The sequence below is a fragment of the Grampus griseus genome (genome assembly GCF_964374135.1).
Source record: "Grampus griseus genome assembly, chromosome: 10".
NCBI classification, from domain to species: Eukaryota; Metazoa; Chordata; class Mammalia; order Artiodactyla; family Delphinidae; genus Grampus; species Grampus griseus.
The window spans coordinates 96,372,751-96,398,186 of record NC_139004.1 but is presented as its reverse complement, the minus strand read 5'-3'; the positions used below and the strand labels follow the sequence as shown (position 1 = coordinate 96,398,186).

Sequence of the window (25,436 nt, the reverse complement as noted above, 5' to 3'; positions counted from 1 at the left end):
GCCACGTCTTCTTTATCCATTCATCTGTCGATGGACATTTAGGTTGGTTCCATGTCCTGGCTATTGTAAATAGTGCTGCAGTGAACATTGTGGTGCACGTCTCTTTTTGAATTATGGTTTTCTCAGGGTATATGCCCACTGATGGGATTGCTGGGTCATATGGTACTTCTATTTTTAGTTTTTTAAGGAACCTCCATACTGTTCTCCATAGTGGTTGTATCAATTTACATTCCCACCAGCAGTGCAGCAGGGTTCTCTTTTCATCACACCCTCTCCAGCATTTATTGTTTGTAGATTTTTGATGATGGCCATTCTCACCGGCGTGAGATGATACCTCATTGTAGTTTTGATTTGCATTTCTCTAATAATTAGTGATGTTGGGCATCTTTTCATGGGCCTCTTGGCCATCTGTATGTCTTCCTTGGTGAAATGTCTGTTTAGGTCTTCCGCCCATTTTTTAACTGGATTGTTTGTTTTTTTGATATTGAGCTCCATGAGCTGTTTGTATATTTTGGAGATTAATCTTTTTGTCTGTTTCATTTGCAAATATTTTCTCCCATTCTGAGGGTTGTCTTTTCGTCTTGTTTATGGTTTCCTTTGCTGTGCAAAAAGCTTTTTAGTTTAATTAAGTCTCATTTGTTTATTTTTGTTTTTATTTCCGTTACTCTAGGAGGTGGGTCAAAAAAGATCTTGCTGTGGTTTATGTCAAAGAGTGTTTTTCCTATGTTGTCCTCTAAGAGTTATATAGTGTCTGGTCTTACATTTAAGTCTTTAATCCATTCGGAGTTTATTTTTGTGTATGGTGTTAGGGAGTGTTCTAATTTCGTTCTTTTACATGTAGCTGTCCGGTTTTCCCAGCACCACTTACTGAGGAGGCTGTCTTTTCTCCATTGTTTGTTCTTGCCTCCTTTGTCGTAAATTAGGTGTGTGTATGTGCATGGGTATATCTTTGGGCATTCTATCTTATACCATTGATCTGTATTTCTGTTTTTGTGCTAGTGCTATACTGTCTTGATTACTTGTAGCTTTGTGGTATAGTTTGAAGTGGGGGAGCCTGATTCCTCCAACTCTGTTTTTCTTTCTCAATATTGCTTTGGCTATTTGGGGTCTTTTGTGTTTCCATATGAATTGTAAAATTTTTTGTTCTAATTCTGTGAAGAAATGCCATTGGTGGTTTGATAGGGATTGCATTGAATCTGTAGATTGCTTTGGGTAGTATGGTCATTTTCACAATATTGATTCTTCCAATCCAAGAACATGGTATATTTCTCCATCTGTTTATGTCATCTTTGATTTCTTTCATCAGTGTTTTATAGTTTTCTGAGTACGTGTCTTTCACCTCCTTATTCAGGTTTATTCCTTGTATTTTATTCTTTTTGTTGTAATGGTAAATGGGAGTGTTTCCTTAATTTCTCTTTCTGATTTTTCATTGTTGGTGTGTAGAAGTGCCAGAGATTTCTGTGCATTAATTTTGTATCCTGCAGCCTTACCAAATTCATTGATTAGTTCTAATAGTTGTCTGGTGTCAGCTTTAGGATTTTCTATATATAGTATCATGTCATCTGCAAACAGTGACAGTTTTACTTCTTCTTTTCCTATTTTTATTCCTTTTATTTCTTCTTCTTCTCTGATTGCTGTGGCTAGGACTTCCAAAACTATGTTGAATAAGAGTGGTGGGAGTGGACATCCTTTTCTTGTTCCAGATCTTAGTGGAAATGCTTTCACTTTTTCACATTGAGTATGATGTTTGCTGTGGGTTTGTCATATATGGCCTTTATCATGTTGAGGTAGGTTCCCTCTATGCCCATTTTTTGGAGAGTTTTTATCATAAATGGGTGTTGAATTTTGTCAAAAGCTTTTTCTGCATCTATTGAGATGATCATGTGGTTTTTACCCCTTAATTTGTTAATGTGGTGTATCACATGGATTGATTTGCATATATTGAAGAATCCTTGCATCCCTGGGATAAATCCCACTTGATCATGGTGTATGATCCTTTTAATGTGCTGTTGTATTCTTTTTGCTAGTATTTTGTTGAGGATTTTTGCATCTATGTTCATCAGTGATACTGGTCTATAATTTTCTTTTGTTGTGATATCTTTTTCTGGTTTTGGTATCAGGGTGATGGTGGCTTTATAGAATGAATTAGGGAGTGTTTCTTCCTCTGCAATTTTTTGGAAGAGTTTTAGAAGGATCGATGTTAGCTCTTTTCTGAATGTTTGATAGAATTCGCCTGTGAAGCCATCTGGTCCTGGACTTGTGTTTGTTGGAAGATTTTTAATTATGGTTTCAATTTCATTACTTATGATAGGTCTGTTTATATTTTCTAATTCTTCCTGGTTCAGTCTTGGAAAATTGTGCCTTTCCAATAATTTGTCCATTTCTTCGTGGTTGTCTGTTTTATTGGCATAGAGTTGTTTGTAGTAGTTTCTTATAATCCTTTGTATTTCTGCAGTGTCAGTTATGATTCCTCCTTTTTCATTTCTAATTTTATTGAATTGTGTCCTCTCCCTTTTTTTCTTGATGAGTCTGGCTAAGGGTTTATCAATTTTGTTTATCTTCTCAAAGAACCAGCTTATAGTTTTATTGATCTTTGCTATTGTTTTCTTCATTTCTATTTCATTTATTTCTGCTCTGATCTTTATGATTTCTTTCCTTCTACTGAATTTGGGATATCTTTGTTCTTCTTTCTCTAGTTGTTTTAAGTGTAGGATTAGATTGTTTATTTGAGATTTTTCTTGTTTCTTGAAGTGAGATTGTATTGCTATAAACTTCCCTCTTAGAACTGCTTTTGCTGCGTCCTGTGGGTTTTGGGTCGTCGTGTTCTCATTGTCATTTGTTTCTGTGTATTTTTTAATTTCTTCTTTGATTTCTTCAGTGATCTCTTGGTTCTCTGGTAGCTCACTGTTTAGCCTCCATGTATTTGTGTTTTTACAGCTTTTTTCCTGTAATTGATATCCAGTCTCATCACATTGTGGTCAGAAAAGATACTTGATACAGTTTCAATTTTCTTACATTTTCCGAGGCTTGATTTGTGACCCAGGATGTGATCTATTCTGGAGAATGTTCCATGTGCACTTGAGAAGAAAGTGTATTCTGCCACTTTCAGGTGTAATGTTCTATAAATGTCAATTAGATCTATCTGGCCTGTTGTGTCATTTAAAGCTTGTATTTCCTTACTTATTTTCTGTTTGGATGATCTGTTGTAAGTGGGGTGTTAAAGTCCCCTACTATTATTGTGTTACTCTTGATTTCTCCTTTCATGGTTGTTAGCATTTGCCTTATGTATTTGCCTTATGTATTCAGGTGCTCCTATGTTGGGTGCATAAACATGTATAATTGTTATATTTTCTTTTTGGATTGATCCTTTGATCATTATGTAGTATCCCTCCTTATCTTTTATAACAGTCTTTATTTTAAAGTATATTATCTGATACGAGTATTGCTACTCCAGCTTTCATTTGATTTCCATTTGCATGGAATATCTTTTTCCATCCCTTCACTTTCAGTCTGTTTGTGTCATTAGGTCTGAAGTAGGTCTCTTGTAGACAGCATTTTTACGGGTCTTGTTTTTGTATCCATTCAGCCAGTCTGTCTTTTGGTTGGAACATTTAATCCATTTACATTCAAGGATATTATTGATATTTATGTTCCTATTACCATTTTCTTAATTGTTTTCGGTTTGTTTTTGTTGGTCCTTTTCTTTTGTTTCCCTCTTAGAGAAGTTTCTTTAGCATTTGTTGTAAAGCTGGTTTGGTGGTGCTGAATTCTCTTAGCTTTTGCTTGTCTGAAAAGCTTTTGACTTCTCCATTGAATCTGAATGAGATCCTTGCTGGGTAGAGTAATCTTGGTTGTAGGTTTTTCTCTTTCATCACTTTAAGTATATCCTGCCATTCCCTTCTGACCTGAAGAGTTTCCACTGAAAAATCAGTTGATAACCTAATGGGGATTCTTTTGTGTGTTATTTTTTGCTGTTCCCGTGCTGCTTTTAATATTTTTTTCTTTGAATTTAATTTTTGTTAGTTTGATTAATATTTGTCTTGGTGTGTTTTTCCTAGGGTTTATCCTGTATGGGACTCTCTGTGCTTCTTGGACTTTCTTATGTTAGGGAAGTTTTCAACTATAATCTTTTCAGATATTTTCTCAGACTCTTTCTTTTTCTCTTCTTCTGGGATCTCTATAATTTGAATGTTGGTGCGTTTAGTGTTGTTCCATAGGTCTCTGAGATTGTCTTCAGTTCTTTTCATTCTTTTCTTCTTTATTCTGCTTCTCGGCAGTTATTTCCACCATTGTGTCTTCCAGCTCACTTATTTGTTCTTCTGCCTCGGTTATTCTGTTATTGATTCCTTCTAGTGTATGTTTCATTTCAGTTATTGTGTTGTTCATCTCTGTTTGTTCTTTAGTTCTTCTAGATCTTTCTTAAACGTTTCTTGTATTTTCTCGATCTGTGACTCCATTCTATTTCCGAGATTCTGCATCATCCTTACTATCATTACTCTAAATTCTTTTTCAAGCACATTGCCTGTTTCCTCTTCATTTATTTGGTCTTGTAGATTTTTACCTTGCTCCTTCATCTGTGACATATTTTTTTTGCCGTCTCATTTGTTTTTCTTTAATGAGTGGGATTGTGTTCCTGTTTTACTGGTTGTTTGGCCTGAGGCTTCTAACACTGGGGTTTGTAGGCTGTTGAGTAGAGCTGGGTCTTGGTGCTGAGAGGAGGAACTCTGTGAGACCTCACTCCGATGAATATTCCCTCGGTCTGAGGTTCTCTGTTAGTCCAGTGGTTCGGACTCGGAGCTCCCACTGCAGGAGCTTCGGCCCAACCCCGGACTTGTGAACCAAGATCCTGCAAGCCACCTGGGGCGCAAAACAAAGCAAACAAACAAAAACAATGATAACAAAGTAAAAAATAAAATTAGACTAGGAAACTAACATATCTGTTAGGAAGAATATAAAAATAAAAATTTAGATGAATCAACAACCAGAATGCACAGTAGTACCATAACAGTGAAAAAGAGGAGGAGGGGGAAAAAAGGGTGCAGGGGAGGCCTTGACTGTGGAGGGCGGGGTCTAAGCAAGGGTGAGCTTTGGGCAATGGACGGGGCCAATGCCCAGGTCCCACAGGGCTGGAAAAGGCTCTGGGGGCTTTGGGGGCTGGGGCTTAGGCTCAAGGAACAGAAGGGGCCCAGGTGTGCCCCCCACCCCTGGTCTCGGAGGGCAGGGGACCTCACCTGGGAGCCCAGCAGGCTTCCTGGGCTCAAGTGGGCAGGGCAAATGCCCTCCTCTCCTTTCCTCTCCTGTTCCTCTGGTCTGTGAGGGCCCCTCCCACCTGCCTCTCCTGATCTCCCCTGTCTCCCTCCTATGCCCCCAAGGACTCACATGGCCTGGAGGGGGGTTTGGAGGGCAGGGGATTGGCCTGGGAGCTCCACAGGCTCCCTGGGCCTGAGTGGGTGGGGCAGTCGCCCTCTGCTCCTCTCCTGCTCCTCCTGGAGGGCCCCTTCTGCCTGCCTCTCCTGATCTTCCCTGCCTCAGGGGTGCTGATCCTGTCTGGCCTTCACTTCTCCTCCTCCCTCAGTCCCCCTATGTCCTACCGGTTCACTTTGGGGTTCCTCCCATCTCCTTGGGCATCAGAGTCCCCCACCAGCGGCTGGTGGGTGCCCTAGTTGTGGGGAGATGCTAACTCTGCGTCTTCCCACACCACCATCTTGACTCTGCCTTCTAATTTCATTCTTTTACATGTAACTATCCAGTTTTTCCAGCACCACTTTTTTTGAAGATAATGTATTTTCCCCATTATATATTTTTGCCTTCTTTATCATAGATTAATTGATGATAAGTGTATGGGTTTATTTCTGGTCTCTCTTTTCTGTTCCACTGATCTATGTGTCTCTTTTTGTGCCAGTACCATGCTGTTTTGATTACTGTAGCATTGTAGTATACTCTGAGGCCAGGTAGTGTGATACATCCAGCTTTGGTCTTTTTTCTTAAGACTGCTTAGGCTACTTGGGGTCTTTTATGATTCCATATAAATTTTAGGATTGTTCGTTCTATTTCTGTGAAAATGCCATGGGTATACAACTGTGTGCTTCTGTTCCCCCCCCTTCTGTCATCCTGTTGTTGTCTTTCCTTTTATGATGTGCACATATACTACAGACACAATACATTGTTATTATATTTGCTTTATTTATTTACTTTCTATAAATTTACTTATTTATTTATTTACTTTTGGCTGCGTTGGATCTTCGTTGCTGAGCGCGGGCTTTCTCTAGTTGGAGCGAGTGGGGGCTACTCTTCGTTGCGGTGTGCGGGCTTCTCATTGCGGTGGCTTCTCTTTGTTGCAGAACACAGGCTCTAGATGCGCAGCCTTCAGTAGTTGTGGCACATGGGCCCCGTAGTTGTGGCTTGTGGGCTGTAGAGCTCAGGCTCAGTAGTTGTGGCACACGGGCTTAGTTGCTCTGTGGCATGTGGAATCTTCCCGGATCAGGGCTCAAACCTATGTCCCCTGCATTGGCAGGTGGATTCTTAACCACTGCACTAGCAGGGAAGTCCCTGTATTTGCCTTAGACAGCTCATTATCTTTTAAGACAAATTTAAAAATGAAAAAGTAGTCTTTTATATTTAGGCACATTAATCATTTCTTATACTCTCCTTTGTATACATCAACGTTTTCTTCTTATGTCGTTTATATTTTCTCTGTTGCATTTCTTGTAGCATCAGCATGCTGCTAAAGAATTCTCTCAGCTTTTGTTTCCCTGAAAAAATTATTTCATTGCTTTTTGAAAGGGGTTTTCAGTGGGTATGCAGTTCAAAGTTAAATTTTTCTCCTTTCTGAATGTCATTCTACAGTTTTCTGGCTTGACTAGTTTCAGATGAAACCAGGTGTGTTAGGTTTTTTTTTTTTTTATAGGTTTCTGTATATAATGTGTCATTTTTCTTCTGGCTGCTTTTCAGATTTTCTCTTTATTACCAGATTTTAGAAATTTGTAATGTGCTTTAGTGTGATTTACTTTGTGTTTGTACTGCTTGTGGTCCATTGAACTGCTTCAGTTTATGGGTTTATATTTGGAAAAAATTTAACACTTTTTCTTTGAGTATTTTTCTGTTTACACACCCACCTCCACACCCGAGCTCCAATTCAGATTACACTTTGTTAGACCTTTATTAACTTTATTCCACTACTTTATGTTAATCTATAGACATTGAGGCTCTGTTTTTTTTTTCTTTTCCTTTTTGGTAATCTCTCCCCACCCCCATCCTTTTTGTGCTTAATTTTGGATAATTTATTTTGTTATGATTTCAAGTTTATTGATCTTTTATTCTGCACTGTCTCATCAACTGTTAGTCTCATCCAGTGAAATTTTCATTTTAGATATTGTTTTGTTCCTCTCTAGGAATTTTACTTTTTAGTATCTTCCATTTCTTTCCTTATTAGGTTCGTGTGTGTGTCTATTTTAATCCTTGAATATATTGAACATATTCTAATAGCTAGTTTAACCTCACTGTCTGCTAATTCATTATCTCTATTGTTTCTAAAACTATCTATTGATTGATTCCATCCCTCCCCCCCGCCACATACTTCTGGTTATAGAGCACATTTTCTTTTGCTTCTTTGCATTTCTGGTAATTTTTGATTGGATGCTTTCCATTGTAGTTTTCACATTTTTGAGTGTTTAGATTTTGTTGTATACTTTATTGGAGTGTTGGGTTTTGTTGTGGAAGGCTTCTTTTTTTGTTGTGGAAGGATCAGACTGGTTCTGTCAAGTTTTGTTTCTAAGCTTTGTCATGATGAATCTAGAGTAAACTTTTTTATAGGACTATAGTGGGGGAAGGATGAGAAACACATAACATAAAACCTTCTCCATTAACAAGTTGGTAAGTGTATAGTATAGTATTGTTAACTATATGTGCATTGTTGTACAGCATGTCTTTAGAACTTTTTCATCTTGTATGACTAAAATTCTGTACCCGTTGCACAGCAGCTACCCTTTTCTCCCTCCCCCGGCCCTGGCAACAACCATTCTATTTTCTGCTTGTATGAGTTCATTTAGATACCGCATATAAATATAATCATGCAGTATTTGTCCTTCTGTGATAGGCTTATTTCACCTAGCTTAATATCCTCGAGGTTCATCCATGTTGTGGCATATGACAGAACTTCCTTCTTTTTTAAGGCTGAATGATATTCCATTTTATGTCTATAGAGAGCATATATTTTTTTAATCTGTTCATCCACTGGTGGACACTTGGGTTGCTCCCTCCTTTTGGCTCTTGTGAATAATGCTGCTATGAACACAGGAGTGCAAATATCTCTTTGAAATTGTTTTCAGTTCTTTTTGATCAATACGCAGAAGTGGGTTGTTGGATCATATGGTAACTGTAGTTTTAATTTTTTGAAATGCCTCCATACTTTTTTCCATAGTGACTGCACCATTTTACATTCCCATCAACAGTGCACAAGGGTTCTGATTTCTCCACGCCATCACCAACGCTTGTTATTTTCTTTTCTTCTTTTTTTTTTTGATAGTGGCTATCCTAACAGATGATGTCATTATGGTTTTGATTTGCATTTCCTCCATGATTAGTGATGGCGACGATCTTTTCATATACCTGTTTGCCATTTGTATGTCTTTGGAGAAATGCCTTTTCAAGTTCTTTGCCCATTTTTAATCAGATTACATGTTTTTTTGTTATTGAGTTACAGGCGTTTGTTGTATGTTTTGATATTTTTGGATATTAACTCAGGTATATGGTTAGCAAATATTTTCTTATGTTTCATAAGTTGTTCTTTTATTCTGTTGATTGCAGAAGCTTTTTAGTTTGATGAAGTCCCACTTGTCTATTTTTGCTTTTATTGCCTGTGCTTTTGGTATCATATCCAGGAAATCATTCCTAAGACTAATGTTATGAGGCTTTTTCCCTTTATTTTCTCCAGGCAACTTTATAGTTTCAAGTCTTTATTCTTTTACAGTGGAAATCCAGTTTTCCCAGCACTATTTGTTGAAGAGACTGTCCTTTCCCCATTGTGTACTCCTGGCACCCTTTTCAAGGACCATTTGACTGCATATGTGTGGGTTTATTTCTGCATTCTCTATTCCATTGGTGTACATTCCTGTCTTTATGCTAATACCATATTATTTTGATTACTGTAGATTTGTAATATGTTTTGAAGTCTGGAAATGTGAGACCTCTAGCTTTGCCTTTCACATTATTTTGGCTATTCAAGGTCCTTTGTGGTTCCATATGAATTTTAGAATTGACTTACCTGTTTCTGCAGAAAATACCATTGGTATTTTGATAAGGATTGCATTGAATCTGTGGATTGCTTTTGTTAGTATGAGCATTTTAACAATGTTAAGTTATCCAGTCAGTGAACATGGAAGTGTCTTCTGCAGTTTCTTTCAGCAGTGTTTTATAGTTTTCAGTGTACTTGTCTTTTGCCGCCTTGGTTAAGTTTATTCCTAATTATGTTATTCTTTGTGATGCTATTGTAAATGCGATTGTTTTCTTAATATCTTTTCTGGATTGCTAGTTTTAGAAGTGAAACTGACTTGTGCATTTTGATTTCGTATCCATCAACTTCGCTGAATTCATTTATTAGTTCTAACAATTTTTCTTGTGGTATCTTTAGAATTTTCTACATATAAGATTATGTCCTCTGTGAACTGAGATAATTTTACTTCTTCCTTTCTGATTTGGATGTTCTTTATTTTTTTTTAACGTTTAATTGCTCTAGGTAGGACTTCAAGTACTATGTTGAATAGAAGTGGCAAGAGTGGGCATTGTTGCCATGCTTCTGATCTTAATGGAAATCATTGGGTATGATATTAGCTGTGTGCTTTTCATAATGGCTTTTATTATGTTGAGGTAATTTCCTTCTAATTTTGTTGAGTTTTTTTTTTTTATCATGTAAGGGGGTTGAATTTTGTCAGATGCTTTTTCTGCATCTATTGTGAGATGATCATATGATTTTTATCCTGGTTCTGTTAGTGGTGTAGCACATTGATTTTGTGTGTGTGTGTGTGTGTGTTTTTTTGCGGTACGTGGGCCTCTCACTGTTGTGGCCTCTCCCGCTGCGGAGCACAGGCTCCGGACACGCAGGCTCAGTGGCCATGGCTCACGGGCCCAGCCGCTCCGCGGCATGTGGGATCTTCCCGGACCGGAGCACGAACCTGTGTCCCCTGCATCGGCAGGCGGACTCTCAACAACTGCGCCACCAGGGAAGCCCCACATTGATTTTTGTATGTCAACCTATCCTTGCATCCCAGGAATGAATCCCACTGGGTCATGGTGATGATGCTTTTAATGTGTGGTTGAATTCAGTTTGCTAATATTTGTTGATGATTTTTCATCAGGGATGTTGGTCTGTAGTTTTCTTGTAATGTCTTTGGTATCAGAATAATGCTTGCCTCATAAAATAAGTTTGGAAGTGTTTCCTTCTCAATTTTTATGAAATGTTTGAGAAAGATTGGTGTTAATTCTTTTAATGTTTGGTAGAATTCTGCGGTGAAGCCATCTGGTTGTAGGCTTTTCTTTGTTGGCAGATTTTTGATTACTGGTTCAGTCTATGCACTAGTTTCAAGTCAGTTCATATTTTCTATTTCTTCATGAATCAGTCTTGGTACGTTCAACTTGTTCGTATATATTGTTCACACTAGTCTCTTTTAACTCTTTCTATTTCTGTGGCGTCAGTTTTAATGTCTCCTCTATCATTTCTGATTTTATTTACTTGAGTCTTCGTTTTTTCTTAGTCTGGTTAAGGGTTTGTCAGTCTTTTCAGGAACCAACTCTTAATTCCATTGATTTTTTTTTTTCCTATTCTCTTTTGTTTATTTCTGCTCTAATCTTTACTATTTCCTTTCTTTCAGTAACTTTGGGCTTAGTTAGTTCTTTCTCTAGTTCCTTGGTATGTAAAGTTAGGTTTTTATTTGAGATTCTTTTTCTTGTTCTTAGTGTAGCCATTTACTTCTATAAACCTCCCTCTCAGTGGTGCTCTTGCTGCATCCCTTAAGTTTTGGTGTGTTGTGATTTCATTTTTTAAAACATTTTCTGATTTCCCTTTTCATTTCTTCTTTGACCTATTGCCTGTTCGGGAGTGTGTTAATTTCCACATATTCGTGAATTTTCCATTTTTTTCTTCTGCTATTGATTTCTAGTTTCATTCTGTTATGGTCAGAAAAGATACTTGATGTGATTATTTTCTGACTCAACATGTAATCTCTCCTGGACAGTGGTCTGTGTGCACTTGAAAAGAATGTGTGCTCTGCTGATGTTCTGTATATGTCTATTAGATGGCTTTGGTTTATTGTATTGTTTAAATCCTCTGTTTCCTTATTGATCTTCTGTCCTATCCATCATTGAAAGTTGAGGCATTGAAACCTTCTACTATTATTGTTTTGCTATGTGTTTCTCTAGTTCTGTTGGTGTTTGCTTTGTGTGTTTGGGTGCTCTTTTATGGTGTCCTATAAGTCCCTTAGGCTTCTTCTTTCTTTTTCCTTTTTGTGCCTATGAATGAATAATTTCAAATGACTTGTCTTTAAGTGCATTGATTCTTCTGCTTGATCAAGTCCACTGCTGAGCTCTTCTGTTAAATTTTTCATTTCAGTTTCAAGTATCCCCTGCTTTTCAAAAGTTTGCTTTATAACACTTCCCTTTTATGAAAGACCTACATTAGGACCAATTTCCATTAACCAAAAGAAATCTGAAGAGGATTTTCACTTTTACAAAAAAAAGGCAAAAGGTGAAAATAGCCTTCAGTATTTTTTTTGAATGAACTGTAATAGAAGTGGTGTGCACCCTGAACAGCGAGAGTGGCACCCCTGGCAACTATACTCAGCATCGCAGCATCAAGCTGCCATAGCTTTGAACTGTGTCTGTGAGTATCTGTGTTTCATGTTGCTTTATTTTGTGCATCTTCACTTTTTCACTTTATGCCATTTTGGCTTATGAAAGTTTTCACAGGACCAGTCAACTTTCAGATGGTGGGGGAAACCTGTATTATATTCTTCATCTCCAGAATTTCTGTTTGGTTCTCTTTTGTGTTTTATGTCTGTGCTGGTACTTTCGTTTTGTTCATGCATCATTTTCCTTAGTTCATTGAGCATCTTTATGATGGTTATTTAAAATTTTTTGTCAGGTAATTCATACACATCTGTTTTTTTAGGATTAGTTTCTGGAGATTGGCCATGTTTTCCTGTTTCTTTGTATGCCTTGTTACTCTGTTGGGATCCATGCATTTGAAAAAACAGTCACCTTGTACAGGATTTACAGACAAGCTTCCTATAGGGAAAGCCAGATGTTCCTGCACTAACTCACAGCCAGCCCAGCTAGAGATTCTGGGGACCTCTTAAACCTTTTCTGTGGATGGGTCTTCTCTAGACTTATGAGTATAGTTAGAGATGTTTTGCTGGTTTCTTTTTTCATTACTGTGTAATCTTTTGCTGCTTCTTGTATCTGTGGTACTTCAGAGTATTTGGAATTGCAGCAAACTGCCCAGCTTTTTTTGTTCCTAGCGGCCCCCATGCACTAGAGTATGCCAGGTCCCATCAGAAGTCCAAGTCAGGCAAGGTAGAAGCAGTCCCTGGGGCAGCCCCTTGGAAAGCTGAAATACTGGTTGCATCCTTCTCTCTTCTCTTTCTCTCCAAATGAGAAGCCACTGAGTTATATCGGCCTCCATCTGTATTGTGGGTCCCCTGGAGCAGTGTCCCAGCTCTTTTTTGTTCTCGTTAGTCTCCAGGCATTTAGAGTATGACAGGTCCCTTCAGTACTGTGAGTTGGGTGAGATAGACACAAGTCCCTTGGGCAGCCCCCTGGAAAGCTGGAACGTTGGATGCACGTTCTTCCCCAAGAGAAGCTGAGAGGTGGGAATTTCTCCTGCCTGCTCCCAGGGGAGGGGTAATGGTGAATGAGTGACTACTCGTGCAAACCGTCACCTTTGTTCTCAGCCACTCCAACCTGGTCCCCTTTCTTGGCAGTGATTAGATTCAGGCAAGATGGAAACCAGTCCCTGGGGCAGCCACATGAAAAGTCTGAACATTTCATATGTGTTTCAGTCTTCTCTTGCTCCCTCCCCCGGAGTATGGAGTGTCTTTCTGATTATGTGGTGCTGAGCCAGGGGTAGGAACTCTGGCAAGTGAGGGCCACAAGTTTTCTACTGGCTTTGATGTGGCTGGTTTTGTGCTTGCCTTGGGGTATAGGAGCATCTTAACTAGTATCTGGCTTTCTCACAAAGGGAATTGGTTTATGTATTGTTGTTGATTTGTGTTTCCATGGGAAAAGTAGGGTCTGGCTTCCTGTTCTGCCATCTTGCTGACATCACCCACTTTCTATGGCTAATTTATTCATATACTAAGGTATGACATTCTGGGGTGTGTACTCAATGCCCATGCATTTAGTGAGGTTCCTCCAACCTGCCTGCTAGAAATTTCATGAACTCTTGACGCTTTGTTACCTCTCCAGTTATTGTTCTTTCCCTGGAAGTTGATCTTTGTTTGGCCTTATGGATTTTCACGCCCATGTATGTGCAGATTTGCCTTCAGTCATAGAATTGAATGGATTTGTATTCATATTTCTGGAGGTCTTTCTGTATGTAGCATCTTTCTTTCTGGTACTCTGCCCTACAAATTCTAGCTACCTGGATTGCCCTGAACTCTGATCTTTGTTTCTTCAACTAGCAAGACTGATGGGCTTTTGGCTTTCCTCCCTGCACGGTGGTCCAAAGTCTGAAAATTTAGAAAGAGTTGTTTTATATTTTCCCTTGGTATTTTAGTTGTTTACAGAAGGAGGGTAATTCTGGATATTGGTTACTTTCTCCTGGACAGAGATGGAAGTCTACTCTATATATTTTAATTATGTCATTTTAGGGAAGAAAGACTTGACTTTTTATGAAATCAGTGAACTCAGCTGAAAAATTAACCTTTACTTCCATTCTTTTTTTTTTTCATGTTTCTTTGTCACATACAGTTGTCACTGATGTCATTCTTTATCTAAGAGGAATTCAGTGGAGAATACTTCCAATAAAGATAATTTATTTTATGAGCACTTATTTTTCATACTCTACCTGTCATGATTCAATAGGCATTCTACTAATCATCAGTTGTCACAGGTTCCCTCAAGACTAAAAGTTGCTCTGGATCTGTAATTGTTTTAATGACACAAAAGCCCCCAGAGTTTAGTAGAAGCCAGACTTAGCTATCGTGTTCTGCTATCATCCTGGATTGACTAGAATTGGTGACCCAGAATCCTAGCCATTTTGCTGTTCCTTTCCTTAAACATTTCAGGATTTGTCATTTTAAATTTAAATTTATTCGGTTTTCCTATGTTAGCTTTTTGGGTGTAGGTAGTGAATACTGCATTTGCATATCTGCTGCTATTAAGGTTTGAGTGGGGTGCAGTGGCAGAATGCAGGACAGTTAAATTGATCGAAATTCATGCTATTAAAGAGGGAGAGGGCCTGGACTTAACTCCAATCCATAAAACACCATTAAGTGAGAATGTTCTCACTAATAGATTCATCTGCTTAAGTGCCAATTTACTTTGCACTTTTTCTGACTTGAAAATGGAAGATGCTCAAAATATTTACTGCTAGGTGAAATCATTGGCTTTTAGGCACTGTTAAATTACTACTATTTTAAAGATGGACCAGCAGTCATTTTTCTTTTTCTTTTGTGGATTTTTGACTCACAAAATTAATTGAGGCTTGTGTTGTAATAAAAAGCAATTTAGGGCTTCGCTGGTAGCACAGTGGTTAAGAATCCACCTGCCAATGCAGGGGACATGGGTTCGAGCCCTGGTCCGGGAAGATCCCACATGCTGTGGAGCAGCTAAGCCCATGTGCCACAACTACTGAGCCTGCGTGCCTAGAGCCCGTGCTCCACAACTAGAGAAGCCACCTCAATGAGAAGCCCTGCACCGCAATGAAGAGTAGCCCCTGCTCCCCGCAACTAGAGAAAGTCCATGCACGGCAGCAAAGACCCAACACAGCCAAAAAAAAGCAATTTAATTTTACTAAAAAAAAAAAGTGAAATGTGAAATGTTCCGTTTACTGACTTTTTCTAAATTAAGAGGCAATGTAAGATTCTTTTAGGCAAATAGTCAGTGTTATTCTTCTTTATCATTCTTATGAGGCAGCACTGTGAAGCAAGACGGGAGAAAAGAGATAGTTACACATACAGAAGGGACATATAGTTATGCAGAACTGCCCTTATGGAGATGGTGGAGTGCTGGTTGTTAGTTGGAGGGATGTTATTCTCTTATCAGCTAACTGGTCACTTAACACTGGACTTGGAGGCAGAGGCCAGCTTTCTCAGCTTTGAAAGGATCCTTCGAAAGCATCTCCTATACCAGATGTTCCTGCACTAACTCACCAGCCAGCCCAGCTAGAGATTCTGGGGACCTCTTAAACCTTTTCTGTGGATGGAACTGGATTTTCTTTTTTTAATTGGACACTTTAGAATTATTTTTGACATGGTTCATTTTCTCATAAAATCCTTAAGATCACATGCAAAATGGATTGGCTTAAGTTTTAGAAACTTGCTTTTTACTGTCAGGATGCTATGCTCTTCTGATATATGAAAGCCAGCAGATGGCTGCATCCTGTTTGAGATTAGAAATACCTCCTTCCCCAGGCTTGCTTGCCTCTTTGAAACTACCCTTTATTTCACTGTTTTATTCTTCCCTCCCCGACCCTATACACATGGCTCATAGTTGGGCTTTTGGGTGGAAAAACAAACTTCACAGGTGATTTAAATAAAGCCAGCTAGAAATACACGGTTCAAAGTTGTTCAACTGCTCTACTTTGATTGAAATATCATGGTTGCTCACTAGAGAATAAATTATGCTGGTCTGCAGTTCACCAGTACATATTTAGTAGTAGACTGGTAGGTTGAAATTAAGCCAAGGGCTTGATCCACTTTGGACTAGTGTCTGGTTCTCCATGTTTGGAAAGAAAACACGTATAAGATTATGCAGAAGAGAAAGCAGTAGCCTCATTTTACATACTCTGATACAAGTGATCCTATTAATTAAGTACATATTGGTATTACATAGGTATATATAATAAGTGCTTCTTATAAGCAAATTATAAATATTTTAAATAATTAATTAGAAATATGTTAAAAGCTCGGACTCTGGTACGTGCCTTTGCCACCTATTAATTCCATAATCTTGGGCAAGTTGGTTAAGCTGTATACTGCATTTTCCTTCTTGTAAAATGGGACTAGTAGTACCGACCTCAGGGTTGCTGTACGGATTGAAAGTGTTAATACAGCTACCATGCTTAAAACAGTGCACAGTTAAGTACACAATGTTTTGTTAAATCGAATGAAATTGCCAATATTTGTCCTTTTTTGACTTACCAAAAGTTTCATATGGTTCAATCTAGTACAAAAACATATTAATTAAAAAAAATAATTGTTGTTCAATCAGAATCACATATTATGGACGTGATTTACTGATCAAAATCCATTGGATCGGTATGACTGGGGATAGAGCCTGGCAACTAAACTAAAGCCAACAATAATCTCTGCAGGTGACTCAGATGAGCAGCCAGGTTTGGGAATTCTTGACTTACAGTATCACTCAGGAGACTTTATATACTGTGGAGAGAGTAACATTGATAGTCAAGAGAATGAGTATAGAGAGGAATTTTGCCTCAGGATGAATCATATTTCAGGTCTCATCTGCATCTGATTTAGGTGATATTTAGATGAGAGTTTGGCCTTCAGACTTTAGAGTTGATGTTGGGATGAATTACGACTTTTGGGATTGGTGGGATGGGGAGAATGTGTTTTGCATGTGAGAAGGACATGGATTTTGGGGGTAAGGGGTGAAATGCTATGGACTGAAGTGTGTTCCCCCCCACCCCAGAATTCATAAGCCCTCAGCCCCAGTTTGATGGTATTTGGAGGTGGTGCCTTTGGGAGATGCCCCTGATAGTGGGATTAGTGCCCTTATAAGAAGAGATGTAGAAAAATTAAAAAAAAAAGAAGAGCTGTAGAAAGCTTGTTCTTTCTTCTCTGGCCATAACAGGACACAGTGAGTAGGCAGCTGTTTATAGGCCAGGAAGAGAGTCCTCACCACAAACCTATGATACTGGCACCTTGATCTTGAACTTCTAGCTTCCAGAACTGTGAGAAAAGAAATTCCTGTTGTTTAAGCAACCAGTCTGTGGTATTTTTTATGGCAGACAGAGCTAAGACACCTAATTCCTCCCTCCAGTCCTTTGTATCACTGCTGTCATTCATTTTACTTACACATAAGCATATGTATATTTACATAAGCATAAATAATCTAATTTGCTGCTATTATTATTTTGAACAAACTATTGTCTGTTACATCAATTAAGAATAAGAAAAAAAGGTTTTAATTTTACCTGTACTTACTCCTTCTGGAATTGCTCTTCTTTTCTGTATGTGGATCCAAGTGTCTGGCTTATATTATTTTTCTTTTCTCTGAAGAACTTCTTTTTTTAACGTTTCTGGCGATGTCAGTCTACTGGGAGCACATTTCCTTAATTATTGTTTGTCTGAGAAAGTCTTTTATTTCTCTTTCACTTTTGAGGGATCATTTTGCAGAATATAAAATTCTAGGTTGGTGGGTTTTTTCTCTCTTGCTTGCATGGTTTCTGAGAAATCAGATTTAATTCTTAACCTTTGCTCATCTGTAAGTAAGGTGTTGTTTCCCCTCTGGCTTTTTCCAAGATTTTTTCTTTATTTTTGATTTTCCACAGTTTGAATGTGATATACCAAGTTGTGGGGTTTTTGGCATGTTTCCTGCTTGGTGTTCTTTTAGCTGCTTGGATCTGTGGTTTGGTGTCTGACAATCTGAGGGAAATTCTCAGTCATTAATGCTTCAAATATTTCTTGCTTTCTTTCTCTTTTTCTTCTGTTTCTGGTATTGTTATTACGTGTATGTTACACCTTTTATAGTTGTCCTGCTAAAAAATGTTCTTGAATATTGTTCTGTGGATTTTTTTTTCCAATCTTTTTTCTTTTTGCTTTTTGCTTTATACCTTTGGAAGATTTTATTGAGATATCCTCAAGTGCAGTGATTTTTTTTTCCCTGAGCTGTGTCCTGTCTAGTAATGAGCACATGAAAGACATTTTTCATTTCTTCTACAGTTTCTCATCTCTAGCATTTTTTTTTGATTCTTCCTTAGAATTTTCACCTCTCTGTATACATTACCCATTTCTTCTTGCATGTTGTCTACTTTGTCCAGTAGAGCCCTTAGCATCTTAATCATAGTTGTTTTAAGTTTCTGGTCTGATAATTCCAACATTCCTGCCATATCTAACTATGCTAATGATGCCTGCGGTTTCTTCAAACTGTGTTTTTTGCCTTTTAGTATGCCTTATAATTTTTTCCTCATAGTGGGATATGATGTACTGGGTAAAAGCAAGTGTAGTAAATAGGCCTGTAGTAATGCGTCATGAGATTGGTGGGGGCTGGGTAGTGTTCTATATTCCTACAATTAGGTCTGTCTCTTAGTGAGCCTGTGCCCTGGACTGTGAACTTCACAAGTGGTTCTCAATTTTTTACCCCCTTAGGTGGGACAGGATGGCTAGAGGTAGCTGAAGTTGGTTATTTCCCATCCCCCAGGTTAGCTGGGCTCTGGTAATAGCCCAATAGAATAGGCTCCAGTAAAACTGTTTCTCTTGAAGTTAGGCCTTGTTAAGAAGAACAGAGTGCTCTTGTGTATTTCAAAATGATTTACTTTTCCTCCTCTTCCTGCAGAAGAACTCGGGAATTTTTCTCTTATAGTCACTGTGAGAACCTGGTAGAACCCTTGGAGCAAAAACTCACATAACTGTCAGGCCTCCCCTCCCCAGTGTCTGGGTCCCCATTGAGTTTTTAACTCTCAGACTTGTCCACACTGAGCCTCCGGCAATTGGTCAATTACAGTTCAGATTTTCCTACGCCAACAGTGGTTCCAGCAGAACCTCTTTCTCTGGTTCCCATGCAAGTTTCTGCTCTGGTACGTTGTATTTCTTTGTATCCATCCTGTCTGTCTCTTCAGTTTTGGAGGCAGCAGTTTACCTCATAAGGTCACTTCTCTGATGGATCTAGGAAGGATTATTGATTTTTTAGTTTGTTCAGCTTTTTACGGGTTATTAGATGGAGTGATGACTTCCACGCTCCTTACGTGCCAAACTGGAAGTTCATTTTGCTTTGCTTCCCCAAAGAACTTCACTTGTTGCCTGATCTTTCTTTTTCATAATGTGTTTCATTGTTCCTGGGTGCTCTTACTGAGGCTGGCATGACTTGTTCACTTCCAGGTTGTCTGTACCGGAAATCCTACTGCCTCCTTCTCCTTAACTAAACTGAATCCTTTAATGAGGCCCCCTCACTAAGGTGAATTTGTGCCAATAGCAAATGGTACCAGTAAGGTACCATTGTATTAGTCACATTTGGGGAGATGATTTTATGCTGCTTTGGGTGTGAAGAATTAGTTCATGCCAATTTCCACTTAAATTGTTAAGACTTAATACATTGTCCTTAATACACTGAATTGTACTGTAATTGCCTCACGCTTTTTTAATTCCTTGAGGTCAAGAATCTTCCCTCTTTCCTTAGTGTCTGCCACAAAAGTATTTGTAAAGTGTGGGATGAAGGGTATCATTTACAGAGTTAGGATGTAGAAATCCCTAATTTGATCATCCAGGTATATATTATTTCTTAACACATGTATAGATCTTATTTCAAAATTTATATTTTAGAATGTTAGGCAGTGGAGATATCTGACATGTTTATACAAATTCATCCTAGGTCTTACGTATATGTTTCCTTCATTTTACAGATGGAAGATACAGAGAGTGATACACGTTGCTTATAGAGTTGTGATATGCTAGGGACTCATAATTATTATCATTTGATATGTTTCCCTTTTCTAAAAATGCTATTTAATCATATTTGCAAATGTGTAGAGATAGAGTAGAGGTACTAGAATTTTGAGATTATAATGATATACCTTAGATGATGGAAATATTCTAGGGTTTAAGTCAGGTTTTGTTAGAAGTCAGAATCCAATAGTCTTATACAGCTTAAGTAATTTATTATGTTGCATTTGTGTTTTTGCAGACTGTTCTCTTTGTATAAGAAAATTTCTGTCCTATAAAACACAATGTCCAACTTGCTGTGTGGTGAGTTTTTCTTTTCTTTTTTTTCTTTAAACTAAGTGGTGCAGATATTTCTGCTTCATGTATACACAAAAGCCCAGGGAAGATGTATAATTATTGAATTAAGCTATATCAAAGACAGTTTCAGAAAGGACTGATAAAATACATATATGGAGAACTGGGCTTTGTTCCACTTTTCATAAAGATTTCTGATAACCTAAATGTATTTTAGGAAGAAAAAACTAATTTTAAGATCAGGACACTTTAAATCTTATGAACTGTGTTTTTATGGCTCCTCACTTTTTATAATTTCTCAACTTGGGTAGAAAATCTGATGGTAGGATCATTTATCTGCAAAAGATTGATGTTTAAGTATTTGTGCAGAAGGCAGATTCAGCTTAACTGGCCCCTTACCTCTTTCCCAAACCAGACCTTCAGGGAAAACACCAAGAAACTTGTTAAAGTTTCTGAAGCATTTTATGTAGTGGAAATAGGTGAAAAGGTATGTAAAAAGGGAAGGTAAACATAAGTAGGAATAAAGAAAGAAGAAAAAGAGATAGTAAGGTCTGATAGAAAGGACACTGGGGCTAATTAAAGGGTTTGGGTTCTAGTTTGGTGCCTCTGGTAGGTGCATCGTGTCAGGATGTCACTGAACTTGTTTGGCTCCCAAGTCTAAGCTCTTTCCAACTAGGGATGCTGCTGTCATCAAGATGGTATCATCACAGAGATAAAGTGTATGCCATTTACGCTAGATAGCTACTGGGTTTATCGTTTTCCTCTTGCAGTCTTGAACACCAATCTTGTTTTAAAAGTCTCTTTGAGCACCTAAGGCTCTCGTGTTATTACTTTAAAAGAGCATCTCTGTTCTGCTTTTCAGGAGACATTTTTGGGAGAGCTGAGTGCTGGCATTTTGAAGAAGGATTCTTGCTCATGTTAGGTTTTATCTTAGTACAGAGTACATATGTTTTTACCAGATGCTTTGGAGAGCTTTTAAACAGACTTCCAGTCAGCAGATAGTGATTCACTGTTTTAAAATTCCGTATTAGTATGAGATGAATGAACTTTATTTTGAGGTTTTCCTGGAAGACTTAGTGGGATGGGGAATCTCAGGAGGATGAGACATACGTTTTCAAAAACAAGATTATGACAAGTTAATTATTGTTTCTGACCTTTTTCTATCTGTTGTTTTTCTTTTCCAGACAGTCACAGAGCCGGACCTGAAAAATAACCGCGTATTAGATGAACTGGTAAAAAGCTTGAATTTTGCACGGTATGATTTTCTTTTGTGACTAATCCCTAACTGCTTTTGCCTTTTATATGTGTCCATCCCTTTACTCTGTGCACTTTTCGGGATTAGGGAATGCAGGGCTGCATATTGGGGGGTAAAAGAAGGGATGCAACAACAGTCATTAATCACATATGGACAATCTAATCATAATAGGATTTTCTTCCTTTACCTAACAGAAAGTCTCCTGTTATGAAAAACAAGAGTTAAAATGTAGATTTGGGCACTTACTTTCGAGTATTTCAGAAATACTTCAGCTTTATCTTTTATTTTCCCTGCCCCAGCATTAGAATCAACCATTTTCCCAAGGAGCCCTGGGTCCTTTTATTGGAGAATGACATTTAGAAATCAGGATCTGGAGCTGGGTATGCTCATTGTTACTGGGGTGTCATTGCTTCTAAACCCTCTCAGTGGACAGAGCTGGGTAGCATATGCATGTGTATGTGTACACACATATATGTATAATAGTTTCTGTGTCATATATTAATCCATTAATTCTTAATCCGATTTGCTCAGCATGTATAAAATGATGTGTAACATGAAGTGTGTAATTGCTGGTGCTTTATAAAGTGTAGCTTTACTTCTTAACTGTCAAATGTATGATGGTGATAGTCAGTGCTCACCCAGAGGGATTTAAAAAGGCATGTTTTATCAGACAATATCTTGAATTATTTTTAGTTTTAATCATGCAAGCCAAGCAGGAATTTTTGGAGTTTTTATTAGGAACATACTGTGTTTAGTTAATGGTTAGGTGGCCACATACTTAAGTACATGAATTCCAAGCTTGTTGGGACGTTCTTGGAGGTTCATCACATTACTTTTAAAATGTAAAGAGATTTCTTCCAGTAGAATTGCACATTTTTTCATTGGTTTGCATACTAAAAATGATCAGATTTAGTACTCTGAACTCGCCTAGTAAGGCATTTTAGAAATCAGCTGGTTGGTTATTTCCCTAGGGAGAGTCATAAGAAGGTGGTATACTTTCCTAGATTAAGACACTCTGAGATTCTCTGGTGCTCATAATTAAAGTGATTGCTTTTCTTATTTTAAAGTCCTTCACCAGTTAGATATTGAAGTTGGTAAGAAAAGATGGAGACATGTATTTAAAAAGGAATTGATCAGCTCTCTGCTTTTCTCTGAGGCAGCAAAATTGTATCTCATGGCTTATTTTTTCCTCAGCTGGTATTGAAAGCATAACAGCCTCCCTGCTAGGAAAAAGGGACTGTTACGAAGAACTGCATCTGTTTGTTGAAGATAAATGGTCAGCATCTTTGGGTTCATAGACCCTTTGGTAACTTAAAGGGAGGCCTTGGAATGATTGTGCTCTCTCCTTCTCTCCTCCCTCCCCAAAGAAATAGGCTATTTAAATATTCTTTGTAGTGGGTGTGGCGGGGTAGGAAGCATTCTTTGTAGATTTGGGACAGATTTTATCATTTGTTTCTCCCTCTGTTTGCCTTCTTGGAATTGCTTTATGGGGATTTCTTGGACATTTGTCATATCTAAAGTGCTGTGGTACTTCATTTGCAAAATTAGTAGGGTTGAAATTCAACGTAATCGGTTTAATTACTTGTTTGAAATGTGGTTTAGATCAGTGAGGGAGGAAGTTTAATTTTATGAGTAAAATGTAAGTCATTTATATTGTTTATTGATTTTATTTCTTCCTGTGCTTCCCATCTGTCATTGCCATTTTATGATATTATGATTTTTAAAAATTTAATATTCTAAACTGAATAACAAAAGAGTATTGGAAATAATTCCAGAGGTCTTCAGGCACGAGGCTGACACGCAGATCTTACATTTTCTTCTAACTTTTGCCCTTTATTTTCAGGAAACAAGTGTTTTGTTTTCTTTTTTCCCTTGACTCTTTTTTTTTTTTTTTTTTTTGCGGTACGCGGGCCTCTCACTGCTGTGGCCTCTCCCGCCACAGAGCAACAGGCTCCGGACGCGCAGGCCCAGCGGCCACAGCCCACAGGTGCAGCCGCTCCGCGGCATGTGGGATCCTCCCGGACCGGGGCTCGAACCCGCGTCCCCTGCATCGGCAGGCGGACTCTCAACCACTGTGCCACCAGGGAAGCCCCCCTTGACTCATTTTTATTTAAAATAATGTTCTTAAGAAACTGTTGTATTGGACAAAATTTATTTAGAATATTGTTGTCCAAGTGGAACATCATTCTTTTTTTATTTTAAATGAATTTATTTATTTATTTTTGGCTGCGTTGGGTCTTCGTTGCTGTGTGCGGGCTTTCTCTACTTGCAGTGAGCAGGGGCTACTCTTCGTACGGTGCGCGGGCTTCTTACCATGGTGGCTTCTCTTGTTGCAGAGCATGGGCTCTAGGCGTGCAGTGCGGGCTCTAGAGCACAGTCTCGGTAGTTGTGGCGCATGGGCTTAGTTGCTCTGTGGCATCTTCCCGGACCAGGGCTCAAACCCATGTCCCTGCTTTGGCAGGCGGATTCTTGACCACTGCGCCACCAAGGAAGTCCCTGGAATATCATTCTTGACCTAAGCAAGAAAATGTTGTTTCTGTATTTTTGCATAGCAGCCAGTCTACATGTATATTATATGTTTTTACAAATTGAGAGTACAGAGCGTTATTTATTGCTTTGCATGTATATTATATTTTTTTAGAAATTGAGAGTATAGAGCATTATTTATTGCTTTGGTTTATCCACCATCAAGGTATGAATTTTTCTCCAGGTACTTTTTCCAAGTTTAAAAATTTAAACAGGGACATCCCTGGTGGCACAGTGGTTAAGAATCCGCCTGCCAGTGCAGGGGACATGGGTTCGAGCCCTGGTCCAGGAAGATCCCACATGCCGCAGGCAGCTCAGTCTGTGTGCCACAACTACTGAGCCTGTGCTCTAGAGCCCGCGAGCCACAACTGCTGAGCCCACGTGCCACAACTACTGAAGCCCGTGTGCCTGGAGTCCGTGTTCCACAACAGGAGGAGCCACTGAAATGAGAAGCCCGTGCACCACAACGAAGAGTAGCCCCCTCTCGCCGCAACTAGAGAAAGCTTGCGTGCAGCAATGAAGACCGAATGCAGCCAATAAATGAATGAATGAATAAATAAATAAATAAATTTAAACAGATGATAATGGATAATTCCCTTAGCATCTCACAAGAGTATGTAGAGTATAATTTCACCTTTCCTTATGGTATAGTTTAAAGCATACTGGGTTTGGGTTCAGGCAGAATTAGGTTGCAGTCTTGACCCTACTAGTTTTGATATGAGTGTGATGAAGATATTAATCCTTTTTGGCTTCTATTCCACATCTGAACAATGGGAATAATATTGTTGACACTTTGAGGAATTGTAAGGATTAGAAATGAAGAGATATATTAAAAGATATATAGCATAGTACTGTATCTGGAACAAAGGAACCTAAGAAAAGATTCCTATCATTACTATCTATATATTTTATCTATTTATATTGTGGTGCCCTGTTATACATATGTGCGTGCCCTAAGGAGCTAATGAGACCTTGTGCTTTGGTGGGCCTCTGCCTGTTTGACCAAATGGTCCTAGACTGCCGTTTGCATGTTCCAGATTAGAAGAGATACTTTCAGGGACATTTACTAGTTGCCAAAGTCCATGGACTTGATTGCATGGATTTTATGACTGCCCATGTCTACCCAGAGGCCTGTTTTCTCTTTTGATTCTTAGCCACATTCTGAAGAGGTAAAGTTATTGTATAGTTAACAAATGGGGAAGATTTTCCTGTATTTTATTGTCACAGTTATTCTGAAAGTCCATAATTCATCCAATTTGAATGTCTGTGAGGAATGCTGTTAGGCGTTATAATGCCAGCTCACTTTAATATACAGGAGTGATGGAAAGTGAAGGAAAAATTAGCAATTCAGACTGAGTATCAATTTTGGAATTAATATTTTCACACAGCTCATTTTTAAGGTATGTGAATTGCCATAAACAGTCTCATGGTTTTAAATACCAGTTGTACGTTCATGGCTTCCAGATTTATATATCAGCTAGATCTCTCTCCAGGACATCATCGTCACATATCCAACTGCTTATCTCACA

General features: G+C 38.5%; 1 protein-coding gene across 2 annotated transcripts in view; it reads left to right on the top strand.

Moving 5' to 3' along the window:
• RAD18 (RAD18 E3 ubiquitin protein ligase) overlaps nucleotides 1–25,436 on the top strand; it is a 116,682-nt gene that overhangs the window by 11,245 nt on the left and 80,001 nt on the right. For both annotated transcript variants that reach the window (XM_082664462.1, XM_082664463.1), the window contains 2 exons: nucleotides 20,074–20,135; nucleotides 21,311–21,381. In XM_082664462.1, coding sequence (XP_082520588.1) covers nucleotides 20,074–20,135; nucleotides 21,311–21,381 — 133 coding nt within the window. The remainder of the gene's footprint in view (nucleotides 1–20,073; nucleotides 20,136–21,310; nucleotides 21,382–25,436) is intronic.